The sequence below is a fragment of the Scatophagus argus genome, chromosome 18 (assembly GCF_020382885.2).
Source record: "Scatophagus argus isolate fScaArg1 chromosome 18, fScaArg1.pri, whole genome shotgun sequence".
In the NCBI taxonomy this organism is placed as follows: domain Eukaryota; kingdom Metazoa; phylum Chordata; class Actinopteri; family Scatophagidae; genus Scatophagus; species Scatophagus argus.
The window spans coordinates 19332229-19347680 of NC_058510.1; the positions used below are offsets into that span (position 1 = coordinate 19332229).

General features: G+C 38.9%; 1 protein-coding gene across 2 annotated transcripts in view; it reads left to right on the forward strand.

Moving 5' to 3' along the window:
- The window catches only part of LOC124049710 (phospholipid phosphatase-related protein type 4), a 46013-nt gene extending 32752 nt beyond the window's left edge, over positions 1–13261 (forward strand). The window contains exons 4-7 of one of the 2 annotated variants that reach the window (XM_046371645.1): positions 202–397; positions 8601–8658; positions 9054–9227; positions 10024–13261. In XM_046371645.1, coding sequence (XP_046227601.1) covers positions 202–397; positions 8601–8658; positions 9054–9227; positions 10024–11688 — 2093 coding nt within the window. In that variant the 3' untranslated portion in view covers positions 11689–13261. The remainder of the gene's footprint in view (positions 1–201; positions 398–8600; positions 8659–9053; positions 9228–10023) is intronic. The other variant, XM_046371646.1, reaches the window with a different exon arrangement.
- Positions 13262–15452: the final 2191 nt, after the last annotated feature.

The following is a 15452-nucleotide window of genomic DNA, read 5'->3' on the forward strand; positions in this document are numbered from 1 at the left end:
ACCGAAACAGATCATTGTAGCCAAGTTGTGTTGTTTAAATGTGTATTTGTCTTAGAAAGAGACAGCAAGCATAAAAGTATGCCATTTCATCATGTCTTTGTGAATTGTATACTGCGTGTCTATCACAGTAAATACATTGCCTGTATACTGGAACTGTACATTGTTAACCAACCTTTCCATCACGTTCTCCTCTGACTTTAGGTGTTCATGCGTTTGGTCTTTGTGCCACAGCCCTCATCACTGACATCCTCCAGCTAATGACAGGCTACCCAGCACCCTACTTCCTCACAGTGTGTAAACCCAACTACACCACACTCAACGTCAGCTGTGAGCAGAACCCTTACATCATGGAGGATATCTGTTCAGGAGCCGACCCTGCAGCCATCAACCAGGGGAGGTGAGGAGGCATTTGAGATTTGAGGTTTTTAGACAGAGCTCTAAATAGAGACTCCCACCGCAAGGTAGAGCTATCAACATTAGTCAATTAATTGATTAGTTTATCGAATGGAAATTAATGCCAACTATTCTGCTAGTCAGTTTGAGTTTTTTGAAAATCATTTATGATAGTAAATGGAGAGTCTTTGGGGTCTGCACTGATGGTTTGACAAAATAAGCAAATTGAAGACAATGCGGTGTGATGATAATATTTTCAAACCTTGCTGAATAACTGACAGATTAATCGATAAAGAAATATTGATACTGACAGCCCCACTGAAAAGTGCAGGAAGCCACAGTGGTTGTGGTTAAGTTCAGTGACTCAAAGTCTGTATTTATGCTGGAGACTAGATGCACCAGAAGTACCTGTGAATGAAAACAGTATTGTGTAAAAAAGAGAAAGTGAGAGCAGTAAGTGTGAGTGTGACATGACTCTGTTGCTGTTTAATTAATGCTGTGAAAATACTAAACTGAATTAACCATGTGAAATATTATGAATATTATTATTTAGTATGATTATATTCAATATGTCAGTCTAAAACTCTAAAATCAGTCTGGAGTTTTTTAGATGTTATATATGCTCACATGGTGAAATCAAAACGATGGTATTTTATTGATGTTTCAGGTTGTAAATTGTATAAACGAAGGCAATCTGACAAATTATTTATTTACTAGCCACTGAAAAATCAATAGATAGTAAAATTCCAGAGGAACATCAGGCCATACTTTGAGTTGAAACAGCAAAGCTGATAACCCAGTAGCTAATGTTAGACAATAGCTAACATTTGCATTAAACCAATTCTTACCATGTCAAGGCTGTCACAGGCAGCCTGGCACCATTTCTATGCTCATGTGTCCTATACAGACTAAATGAATGGATAAATTCACGCTGTGTTGTTAGCATTGCTACACCAAGGAAAAGGTAAGAGATCAGGTTGTCTTTGTCACAGTTACACAAACTAAAATACTGTTTGGAAATGCTAAGTGGGAGCTGTCTTTTTTCACTTTAAGCCTGAAAGTAAAAGGTAGTATTTGTAATAAAGCTTGCAATGTAACATTGACTTGAACCATCTTACTGGCTCTTTACCTAACCTTAGAAATGTTATGGTTAGTATGCAGAATATTCCTTAAAAACAATGTATAGACTCATACAAAAAAAATTCCTCTCAGCTGTTGCGAATGACCCCACTAGAAATGTTGCTGTGTCTTTATCTGCAGAGACACTGCTCTCTATTTGTATTTTCTTATCATTTTATTTTGCTGTGGGCTGTTTCAGGCTTTCAGCAATTCTCTGGAAAAATTGCTAATTACTGAGTCTCATTCCCATGTTAGCAAATACTGACAAACTGGGAATCAGACTCAACAATCAACTGTTTTGTTGATTTGCTGATTACATCCACGTTACATCCACATCCAACACAAAATTCCAAGCACTTAAGCTATCAGTTTTTTGTGTGGTATGAAGAGGCTGGCAAGACATGCCTCCATTGATTACATCCACAAGGTTTAAATGAATGTGTTCAAGATGTGCACTGATATTTCAGAATTAATTTCCACCCTCCCTATCTATTGTGCAAAGCTATAAAATTGTCATTTCAGTGATGAACCGGTTGAATTTGAATGTTAACTGTTGTTGGTAACCCCCCACCCAATGATGACTCCAACTTCGAATAAAGATATCAACCACACTGAGCACTTTATAAAAGCAGGAACTTGTAAATTATGTTAGTAACATTATCAGGGTTCAAAGAGCATGTTCATTGAGCATGCTTATATGTTTGGGGAAAGATTAACTAAAGATATCTGTTTGCAACTGAAATGAAATGAACATGTTAACTCCCACAAGATGTAATGGCACCATTTCTTGACATGGGGTAATAGTGGGCTATGAAAGCACAGAAGTTCAAGTTTGATGCAGTTCATTACAAATCCAGTGGTGGATGATAATTAATAGCATAATGAAGGCTCTCAGTCAGAAACACTTATAGCTCTCTGACAGGTCAACAGATTCAACTCAAGGCCTCATGGGATTGCCAGAGAGAGCTAATAATCATGCTAACAACAGCAGCTCTGTTTTCAACACAGAAAAGCTGATTAATAATCACAGGAGACACTCATGTCTTGGAATTATCTTTATGGATTTTAGCATCTCCAAAAAGACACTGCAGTTCAGAGCTTCCACTGCTGAGCTGCTGAGACCCACAAAGTTGCAAAGGAGAGAGCTGCTGACATAGCTGAGCATGGTTCACACATCGTTTGAATGAAAATTAGCTTCCCTGGAAAGGACATGAACTCCCCTAAAAGCCCAGTTTGAGAAATTTAAGCAGAGCTCGAAAATATTGTCCATTTTTGTGTTATATTTGTTGTATGTAAGCTGTACTTTCCATTACTGAGTCAGGTTGAGCCCCAAGTCAGGCAAGTTCGGATCAAGAAGAATCTCATGGGTTGGCTGTTTTTGCATGCCAATGTGTTACAAAGTGGTGTTCCAAGTAAGTTGTTAATAACTTACAGAATAAGAGACATAGCTGATTCTTGAGTCTCATTCCCTATTATTGAGACTTTATATTACTTAGTTACTGCCAGAAATGGATGAATAGAAGAAGGCTTGAAGCAACTCATATAAAAAAACTGAAGAAGTAAATGTGAACTAGTTCATTTTTGATAATATGAATGTTCAGAATTGAAAACTGCGAATTATGAATTTGAACTAGTTTATTTTAATCTGTGTGAACTAAACTTTGAGCCAGCTCTTGTGAATTGTGAACTTGCTCAACACTATAAGAGGTCACCATTTGCCTCTTAAGGTATGCCATGGGGGAAGCAGGGGCAGAAGGGAGTTTTGGGTGAGATTTCTGGCTAAAATAGGCTACGGACGGTCAGTCCATTCCATTTTTTACCATTGTGTTATTGTGTGCATTATATGAATGCAAATAGTTACACCAACCCGTCATACAGTACATATGTTGTTTTTGAAAGGCCCAATGGCAAAATAATTATCGACTGAAACAGATTATTTAGTTCGATAAAAAGATGGTGTGATTTTTAAAAAAAATAAATTTAGACTTTTTTTGACCACCACTAGAATCTACATATTCTACATAATGTATAATACTGCTACTACAATATACACTACAAAAAAAGTGTAGCCAAATCTTAATGTAGCTGTGCAGAAATACTTGAATACTGGGTTTCAACAGAATGAAGAGACATGAAAAGCACAAAAAAAGAAAAAATATATATATTAGAATTTACCCAATCCAAAATACCATTAAATAGCATCTCTGTACTACACATACTGTATATTTGCCTTCATCTTGCATCTTTTAAAGACAAGATTAATGTAAGTTCTGATTAATTCAGGTTGCTCACATTCAAATTGTGATTTCAATGTAAAAACAATTATAGTATTAACTATTCAAGTAATCTTTCCTTCCATGATTCACCAAAAATATTTTTTAGCATTTTGCATTTGCACAAAAAAAATAGTTCAATCTTTGAACATACAAACCGTTATTACTATTCATGTTATTCTTTTTATACCATGGCCACTTGGCAAAAAATCAAGTGTGGTCATTAAGTCTGTGTCAGACATTAATTTACACAAGCCATTCATTTTATATGTTGTATTATTCACTCATCTTATATTTCATGAAATTTATTTAAGCCTCAGAATTTCTATCATTGGCATTTCTAGTCAAAAGTTGAACAGAGTTCAAAGACAAGTTTTCAACATGGGAGAGAAAGAGATGTTTAATGATTGCCATCAATGTCAAGAATTGAGAATAGCATTGTTGCTACACAAAATAAAAAAATCATTGTGGCAATAACGTTCTGTCATTCTCTCTCACACACATGCTTTCTTTCACTACCTCTTACTTTTAATTGTCCCAATCATTACATAGCATAGTAGGGACTAAACTCATGTAAACACCAGTTACATGCCTTTTGAAATAGAAAATATGTTAACTCACCTTTTAATGATGGTTTACTCACTTGAAATTGCACAGTTTGTAAAAGCTTTGAAAATCAGCTCTGCTTTTCTCTGAGCATTTTCTGACAGTTCAGGAGACAACCTCACCTGCTCCATTCTCCAAAGTATTGCCTGGAACACAACTTGAACTCATGCTCTCTATCTCCCTCCCTCCCACACTAATCTTGTTGTATATTGTACCATGACAGTAAAGACATTCTATTCCCCTTCCTGCCCTCAACAGACAACGTTCTTGAAGGCTGATTGATATTGAAAGTGCTGCAGTGTGAATACACAACTGCTGGCATGGACATCCATTGTAAAAGTTTGCAAATGAGTAATACTAACACATGCATGTATCTAACACTATTATTATTGAGTGTGAAGTTCGTATGTAAATGGAAGTGTACACATGCAGTATAAGTTTAAGTATGTGCGTAGCAGTAGATGATGCGAGGTTTGACCCATGTATTTGGAATACATGTAGATCTGACTGCACACTGCTGGTCTAAATATAACATTCTGCTGCTGGCAAAAGCACTGCTGCTCTCTCTGAGCAGCTTTAGCTTCAATCTCATTTCAAGAACAGAATGGAAAGCTGTTTTGCTGCAGTGGTTGTACATCGGGGCTAATAATCTATTTTAACAGCAGAACCCCACCCCTCCTCACCACTGTGGACTTCAGCCTCAACCCCTCCCTCTTAACACCCCTTCCCCTCCAACACCATTGTATTTTCAGGTCAGAGCCTTCAATCACCATCAGCAGGTCGTCCAAGCAAGTCTGCAGGCCTGGATGGCTTGAAACTCCTGAAAGGATGTGCGGCCCAGCTGTGTGATGTTTTTCAGCACATTTTCCAACTGAGCCTGAGCATGATGGTTGTTCCTGCTCTGTGGAAAACAACACGCCTGGTTCCGGTGCCGAAGAACAGCCACACAGTGACTACAGACCCGTGGCCTTGACATCACACGCCATGAAGTCACTGGAAATGTCGGTCCTAAAGCACGTCCGATCAGTGGTAGAACCCCACCTGGACCCCCTCCAGTTCGCATACCAGCCACGTATTGAAGTTGCACAGAGCTGCACAGAGCCTACACGCACCTGGACAGGGCAGGCAGCACTGTAAGAGTCATGTTCTTCAACTTTTCCAGTGCTTCTAACACCACAAGACCTGCTCTACTTTGCAGTAAGCTCCTGGACATGCAGGTGAATGTCACCTGGATTGGGGACTACCTCACTGGCCGGTCACAGTACGTGAGGCTGCAGAACACCACCTCGGACACCATACTGAGCAGCACAGGGGCTCCTCAGGGGACGGTCCTCTCGCCCTATCTGTTCACACTGTACACCTCGGATTTCAGGTACAGCTCACAATCCTGCCATCTGCAGAAGTTTTCAGATGACTCTGCCATTGTGGGCTGCATCACCGGTGACCAGGAAGCTGAATACCGAGGTGTGGTGGACAGCTTCGTGGAGTGGTGTGGACAGAACCGCCTGCAGCTCAACATAGGGAAAACTAAAGAGCAGCGGGTGGACTTCAGGAAGATGAGTTCCCCCCACAACCCTATCAATATCGAGGGATCCACGTGGACAATAAACTGGACTGGACAGTCAACACCAATGCCCTCTACAAGAAAGGACAGAGTCGCCTTTTCCTCCTGAGGAGACTCAGGTCTTTTAATGTCTGCAGGACAATGCTGCAGATGTTTTACCACTCAGTGGTCTCCAGTGTCATCTTCTATGCTGTGGTGAGCTGGGGCAGCAGGGCGAAGACAGCTGATGCCAACAGGCTTGATAAGCTCATCAGGAGAGCTGGCTCTGTTCTGGGAGTGGAACTGCAGTCTCTGGCAGAGGATGCTGAGGAAACTGCTCAACATCCTAAACAACAAGTCACACTCCACGCTGGAATCCTACCGCAGCACCTTCAGTCATAGACTGAGACCACCGAGGTGCTCCACAGAACGCCACAGGAAGTCCTTCCTCCCTGTGGCTATCAAACTCTTCAACTCATCCCCTTTCTCCACATAGGACAAAACAATTTATCCTGCACTGCAGTTAACACTTTAAGATTGTATCCGCACCTTATCCGTTATCCACGTATCTGCTGTTGTCTATCTATATCTCATGTATATACTATATACTCTGTTATTTTTTTTATAGTACTCTGTTATTTTTTTATATATATATTATTGTATTTTGTGGGGAAATTACTTTCTACTTCTTTGTATTGCAACCCTGGCACAACAATTTCCTGCGGGATCAATAAAGTTCTTATCTTATTTTATCTTATCTTATACATTCCAGATCAGAATCAGAATCAGAATCAGCTTCATTTGCCAAGAACATGTGACCATACAAGGAATTTGACTCCAGATTTTTCTCTCTCCTGTGCACCATACAAAATACAAAATAACAATAATAATAATAAAAAATGAAGAAAATGAAGAATAAAGTATTTATGCACTGAAGGTAACTGTTGTTGGTTTACTTTAACAACAAGTAGAATCCTGTTAGGTCCTGTTGACCAAGTAATCTGTGAACATCTAATGACCATAAATATACAAAAACCATCTTTAAATCAAAGAGGTTAATGTTTTATAGCAGGTAATCAAATCTCAGAAACTCAAGTTTATTGCAATTCATTGCTCAACAATGATGAGCGACATTACTAGAAATGGGGCTGAACAATTAATTGAAATGTTATCAAAATTGCAACTTGTCCAAGCACAATATCTAAACTGCAGAAGCTGCAATTTTTATGTGTGTGAAAGGAAATAAAGAGTAATCTTTGTACACACTACACTTTGATAGCTCCCCACTTGATTTCTCAAATGTCTGTGCCCCGTTTTTGTAATTTGTGTCTTAGGCAACATGTTAGAAATTGACCTCTTTATAGCCTGTATGAATAGGCTGTGTGGTTACAAGCGAAACCTGTTCATTGTACACATTTAACTTTAAAATTAAAACAAAAATATTTTAAAAATTGTGAACGTATTCTAAATTATTAATAAATCTTAATTTATATTCATTATTTTTAGTATTTAGACTAATAGTAGTTGTAAATACTGGTTTAAGGTGGAGAAATGTACCACATGCACACACACGTACGCATGTATGTGTAATGATATGTGCAACTGCATTTACACATGTGATTGTGTGTGTTTTGCACCATTAAATTCACACACATGCAGAGTCAGGAGTAAAGATAAGGGCTGACTGGAGAAATGAGTGCCAGGGGTTGTTAGAAGTAGGTCATTGGGTTGGAGCTCAGTTAGAAACTAGGCCCCAGGTTCTCTTCCATTATGTAGCAAACACTGAAGCTCCTGCTGCTCCACTGCAGTATATGACTGTAGGTCAGACATTCACATTGTGTATTTCTCATTAATGGTAAAATCAGATTAATGTAAGATTTATATTTATCAATGAAATCAGATGAAACCAATTGACTAACCAAACTTCAGGCATGTCTTAAAGACATAAAACCCTGGATGGCTTGCAGTTTTCTACTTCTAAACTCAGACAAAACAGACATCAAAACCAAAACATCTTAGAAACAAATTATGTAGTGATATATCTACCTTGTATGGCCCATTAATGCATGTCACTAACTTCTCCCCAGAGAAGCATAACTATTAGAAGTAACTACTAGAAGTAGAACTATTATTATATTATTGATATTACTATTACTACTGCTACTATCATCATTATTATTGTTAATACTATTAGTGTCATTCAAATACTCTGTTGTTATCTGTTAATGCTGTTGCTATGCATCTCTGTCTGTCTGTACCAAAAAATCAAATTAAAAAATTTTGTCTCAACCTACTCTGGAAAGTGACACGAGGCAACTTTTGTTGTAACTTGGGTGCTATATAAATAAACTGAATTGAACTGAATTTAAATTGGTAGCATCAGATTAAGATATTGTGTCACTTAAATGTAAAATTTAGTTTCACTGCTAACTGCCTTTGTTAAAGTATTTTTTGGGTAACATATGGGTTGAGGAAAATAAACAGATGCATCTATTTTGGTTCAGTCATTCAACCTAGGGTGCAGGCAGGGTGTTCTTTGAGATATCTCATTATGTTTCTATTTTGCTGGCTGTTGTTAAAGCCTCTTTCCACCCTCTGCTGACTCACACATACAGATGTGAGTGCCTGCTGACTCTATTTCTGTTCTGTTCTTTCATCTCTTGCAGAAAATCCTTCCCATCACAGCACGCCACCCTCGCATCCTTCGCTGCTGTCTATATCTCAGTAAGTAATGGTTTGAGCCTGTGTGAGCACAGTAGAATTTAACAAAGCAAATCACTAAGTGGCAGAAGATGGAAATAGCCATGATTAACTTTTCCGTGGTTCTTTACTCTAAACTTCACTATATAGAATCCACTTATCTCTAAAATGTCAACTTTTCAGAAAAGAAGTAAAGAGACTGGTTGATAACAATTGGTTTGCAGGGTTGCTTGTTAATTAGCTAGTCAGCTAGTCAGTAATTAGACAATAAGGAGAAATATGCCACTTCCGAGAAGATCATCACCCTTTGTGTTTTGTGTTGGTCCAAATGATTAACAATGATGCTGCCTGGGATAGCACTTAACACAAAGCAGTAATCTGTTAAGGAAAATTAAAATAAATCTGTTATTTGCCAACAGATGTACTTTAACAGCACTCTTACGGACTCATCCAAGCTCCTCAAGCCCCTTCTGGTTTTCTCCTTCATTATTTGTGCCATCATCTGTGGTCTGACCCGGATTATTCAGTACAAGAACCATGCCATCGACGTGTACCTGGGCTTCTTGCTTGGAAGTGCTATTGCTGTCTACCTGGTAGGTGCAAATGCAGAAGGCCTGTCTGCAGAGTGAAACAGCAGTCCATCATACATAAAGCTTAATTTTTTGTTCCCACCCTGCAATTGCATTGATTAAGATTTACTGAAAATATACCTGAGAAATTTATCAAAAATTTTACCACATCAACTTGTATCTAACTAACCCAATTTAAGTGACACTGTTTTGTTTGGTTTCAGACAGGCTGTTGTTTACTAACAGCAACTGATAGTTAGTGAGTGCTGGCGGGGTTTATACATAACAGAATAGTTGAGAAAGCAATGTTTTAACCTGGGTGTGTCCATCTAATTTGTATTGAGAGCACAACTGAAATCTTTGAGAAATGTCTGTTGGGGTTGTGAGTACAGATGAACAGAACAAAATCAAGCCGAACATAAAACATTGTGCCAGGAATTTATAATTTCTGCAAGTACCTGAAGGCACAGTCAAGTATTCCAACGGGCATGCATGAAAGATTAACTTCACCATGCTAAAAATGCTACAGTGCTAACTTAGGTAGTATTTACAATGTTCAACATATTAGCTTAGAGTATTAGCATACTTACATTTTCTAATTATGGCTAGACACTGCTGAGGCTGATGGGAATGTTATTCATCTTGCAAGTATTTTTTCATAAACCCAAGTAATGAAATGGTTTGATAAATAACTCTTAATGCATCAAGAATTTCCCCTCGGGGATAAATAAAGGAATTCTGATTCTGATTCTGATCAAGCAAAATAAGTAGTAAGTCAAATGCACTGTACATAATGGTTCTATATTTCCTCTGTTGCCAGGGGTTGTATGCGGTTGGAAATTTTCAGTCTAGTGAAGAGACCACCAGTAGTTCCCCTCCACTGCTACATCGCCTCCCCTGCTCTTTACCACACATAAGCCAGGAGGCCGTACTCCACCACTTGCAAATGAAAGCCAGCATGGCCGGGGAGCCTGGTTTATCCACCTCCCATTCTGAGGGCCTGAAGAGGTCCAGTGCAGATGTGGAAGTGATCTCACCCCGCAGCCCTCAGAACAAAGATGCCATGGTGACCTTTAGCCACACCCTTCCTCGGGTCCACACCCCCCAGGCCATGGCAGCATATGAGGAAGCAGCTAGACGTCATGCTGCCACCCTCCACCACGCCTCCATGGACTCCAGTCGTTCAAAGCAGCTTCTGTCTCAATGGAAAAGTAAGAACAACAACCATAAATGCTCCCTGCAAGTCCCAGACTCCTTCTCCTCTTCTGTAGACTCATCATCTGGCCAGTCCTCCCAGCATCTGCATCACCATGGTAGCATGGAGCTCCGATCCAGCTCTGAACCATGTGCTATGGGCCTAAATGGAGGCTTTGATGGTAATGCATACATGTCTAAACTGGCCACAGGTGCTAGTACCACTCTGCCCAGTAACTGTAGTGGTATCACTGGAGGGGCTAGGATATCCATGCAGTCTAGACCTGGGTCTTCACAGCTGGTCCACATACCAGAGGAAGCTCATGAGAATTACAACACTGCTGCCCCAGGAATGGGGGTAGGAGGAGGAAGTGAGGGGATTTCGACATTAAATAACACAGCTCAGGCTAACTGGCAAAGGGCAGCAGAGAAGACTACAGCCTGCAGGACTAATGATAATGGCCAGAACACCCAACCACGAATCATGCAAGTGATTGCTATGTCCAAGCAACAGGGCCTACTACAGACCCATTCCAAGAGTTTAGATGAGAGTAGCATTGGCTGCGGTACCACTGGGAGTTGCCAGGGCACTACTCGTTACAGGGCACTAGCTGATCAAGATCCCACTAACACCACAGGGCCCAGCTCACTGGGTAGTACCACAGGCAGTATTTCAGGGAGTACTGGAGCAATTGTCAGAGTAGACGCCCACCCTGAAAATAACAAGCCAGTGATCCAAGCTCCCTCCACAGATGGAAGTGGATCCTGGAGGTGGCGGTCTCTGGATCATGGCACTGGAGTTGGTGGAGGCACAGGGACTAGTGGAACAGCAGGAGGCTCAGGAGGAGGAGGTGGTAGTTTGAGGCAGTCCTTTGAGCTCAATGATCTAAACAGAGACTCAGAAAGCTCAGACTCTATACGCGAAGGGTCCATTGACAGGAAGCGTGCCAATCACGTCGTTACCACAACTGCCACTGTTAGCACCCCACCCATAGTTACTGTTCACACCCAAAACACCAGCCAGTCAGAGCAGAGGCTCCAACCCCAGGGCCTCTCTACCATAAGGGTCACTCCAGGGGATGGCAGTACTTCTGGATCTGGAGCAGGTGGTGGCGGAGGAGGAAGTGGAGAGACCACTTCAGAAACCCACTCGGTCGTTTCCAGTCGTGAGTCCACACTGCGGAGAAAAGGCAATAATATCATCCTGATTCCAGAGAGAGCTAACAGTCCTGATAATGCCCGTAACATTTTCTACAAGGGAACATCTATAACTCCTGTTTTCAAGGACTAACATACTAAATCATTGGAGACTTTAGAGAAGACATAGTTAATAATACAATACAGCTGGATTTTCTGAGAACTGTGACAAAATGTCCATATTGCCTGCCATTGTATATATCATGAAAACTTCAAAAGAAAAGGTTTTATTCAGCATGAGATTTTTGTACGTGTTTACACAAAATCACAACCTTTTAAGTGTTGTAGAAATAATCACTGTGTACTTTTGTGGTCACTCCTAAGGAAACCTATTGTAATGTCACGTGTGCCAGTGTTTTGAAGATTTGAAAACATTTTTTACACAGTTCTGTATGTTTTGGATATAAATAATCACAAAAAAACAAAAAAGCAAGTTGCGCGGTAACACTGAACTGTAGCAAAATCAGCAAATAGAACTACAAAAAAATAAAAAATTGTATCATAGCTGTGAAACCAGAGTTTACTTCCCTGCACTGTAAATATTGTGTATGTTTGAAAAGGGTGCTACACCAGAAAATACTATTTACTATACAACATACTGTATAATTTAAATAGATAAAGAAAGAATTATTTTACAAAGAGTGGACAACACTGACATTAATATGTGACAGAGATATGTTTTGTATTTTGTCTCTTACTGTACAGATACTGCATACTCAACAGAATACTGTTTTGAACCATAAGTGTGCTTAGCATTCCTTCTGTAGCTATGGAGTCAAATATGCTGTGACTTGCACTGAAATATGCGTTTACTGTACATCGTATACTATAAACCCTGACCTTACCTTTATATCCTGTAATTATGTTTTGATGTTCATGTCAGTTTCATATCTACAGCACAAAAAGGTAGCATAACAATGGTATATCCTGCTTCGTTTGCCATAAAATAATTAGTACATTTCCCAAACTCAATGCAATACTTGACCTCAAGCTTCCCAAATGAATTTGAGAGGTTTCATTCTGCTTAAACAGTCACAAATGGTGTAGTTATTTTTGGGATGTCAGTAAACAAAAGAACAAAGAAACGGCAAGTCCTGTATCAGTTTTATCTTAATGTGTTTGCAACAGAGATAGTGAGTAAAGGGTGTGTTTAGCTTAGCTTAGCACAAATATCTGGCTGCCTATAGTGTTAGTCCAGCTGTTAGTCCAAATGTAGAAATAGTTCTAAAAGCTGAAAAAAAGCTTCATCACACATAGTGTCATTGTTTTCTGTTTCTATTCAAGTCACTTTGTCATGATAATGCAAGTTGTCGGCGGTCGGAACTTTAGATAGGCTGCCATAGTCTTTCTGCTCAGCTTGGCTAAACATATCCCAGATCTTTTTCTTTGATACACAGCGATGAAACTGATATTGGTCTTTTCTTCTGAATATGCTTCAGTTACCAAACAAATATTCTTCTTCTTGTTCTTTTATTTGTCACATTTTTATTAGAAAAAAACAAGAAACAGTTTTGGATTTTATAATCAGAGCACTTTGTTAAGCATTGTGCTCCTCGTAATAGCAAAGATCAAAATTGATTTGCTACATGTAGCACTTTTTGGCACAAATACTATTATTGGTGTTACATTGATACCTCAGTATAGTCAGCCCTGTCTTCTAGAAATCATGTTTATATGCAACTAATTTGCAAGGCAACATTCAGACCTGGATTATGTTCCATGTCAATGTTTATTTGACCAAAACACTGCATTTTTGTGGGTGCATTTTGTGGGGTCACAGGGAGGTGGCCGGGGTGGATGACGGGCATACAAAGTACAGGACTGCACAAACCATCGTTTGTCCAGACTCCAGTCTGTGGTTAGATTTAAGCAACAAAAAATAAATGAAAAAGACCTCGTGGTGTTCATAGAAAACATAATATGTTAACATTACTTTTCCCATATTAGCACACTTACTCTTGTATACAATTGTTTAGTTGTGTACAAGCTGTGTATGAACATAACTTCAGGAGACAGGGCTGGAATAATTATGATCATCAAATGAAAATGTTTTGGAATCGTTGGCTTTGCTGAACAGGAAATGCATGCAGCAGATGTTTTTGGGGTTTTTTTTCTAGGTTTAGCACTCACTCCATCATCTGCAATATGCACGGGAAGAACAGCACCGTCTTCCAGCTTTGTGCAGTAATTTCTTACCACAAAGCAACCAGCAGACTTTCTATCAAATCTAACCCAGTGTACTTGCTAGAGGTCAATAGAGGCTGCCAGTTCTCTCAAAAACCACTTGGTTTGTTTGTGTTGATGATAATTGTCTCAAATTCATTTTTACATTAATAAATGGTACATGCGGGATAGTGACTGTTTATCTGTTGAGGAATTACAACATCTGTAATTCACAGTGGTTTACATTTTGCTACATATCCTTAATTAGTATCTCAGTGGTTATATAACTACCCACTGTCTATAAATTACATTTGACACAAATACTCCAGCACTGTATCAGCACCATTTGTTCTATGAAAATATTTTGCCAGACTTACTGTGAGAAGATTTGCCAAAGCTAGTAATTTTTCATTCGAGAAGAATCTGAATTATCAGTGTCAGTTTGAGTATTTGTATAGCAAGCCTGCATTACGTTGTACATGATTATTGATTTATTTATTATGCCCCAGTAGCATTTGCATGGTCACTTTTATATAGTGCATATCACAATATTTTTATCATAAATGTGCTTTTATTTTGTATTTACAGAAATGTGACAGTATTTTTTTTCTTTAAGTGTTTCATAGTGAAGGTTATATGACAATCTTTTTTATCAAAGTACTGTTTGCCCCTCCATGTAATTACAACAGGCTGGTTTTCCTTTTTTGCTTAAATGAAGCTTCAACTCACTCTGCATCATAAATGTGTACATAATTTAACTTAAAAAAAGCTGACGTTTTGATTCAGCTACAGTCTTTTGTGTTAAGACAAGCATTGAGTGTGTCACTACTTCAAGCACTTAATTTACCAGATTTAGTTTTAAAAGGATACATGTACTGTATAGGTAGAGGTACAATAGTTTTTACTGCCCTCAAAATGCCAGAACGTGAAAATAGGAGAAAAAAAATGTTTCAGTATTTAATTTTAACTGGGATTGTCTAATTTATTAGTCTTAATTTAATTTGTGAGAAGGCTTTTCTGCCAAATAAACACTTAAACTGGCTACAAACAGTATACTGTTTTACACAAGTCTTCAAAAGATGTGTTTCAGTGGCTCAGTCTTAAGGGTAAAATATTCTCTTCTTCTAACCTACATATTGAATAAATATAATTGCCTTCAAAATGAAAGAAAACATACTAATTATGCAATAAAATATATCATGTTCTTTCTCCTAACTCATCAAATAAGGCAGCTTTGTCGGTAACTTCACACTATGATGCTATGCTCACCCCTATAGTGACAGTTTTACACACGCAGGGCTCCACCATCAGGTTGGTAATAATAAACGTCTGGTTAGACTTTCAGAATAAAGCTTACTATCAAACCATTTACTGTTATTAATGTTATGAAACAGTTGTAGCTTGGTTAGGTGTAGTCACTAAACCTCCTTGGTTGGGTTTTGGATAAGATCATGCTTTCTCATCTACGTAAGTTTAGTCAGATCACAAAACCATAGATGTTATATAACTGACACTACTTATGTAACATATAAACAAAATTAGTCATCTTTGACAACTGGTCATACACAAGAAACAAGACACACGAGGCCTCTGAGAGGAAAATCTGTTTTTGTGTATCCAACCACCCCAGCCACCTCTCACCTCTTTCTTGCACAGATTCATACTGCTATGCTAGAGGGATACTTCCAGAGATTA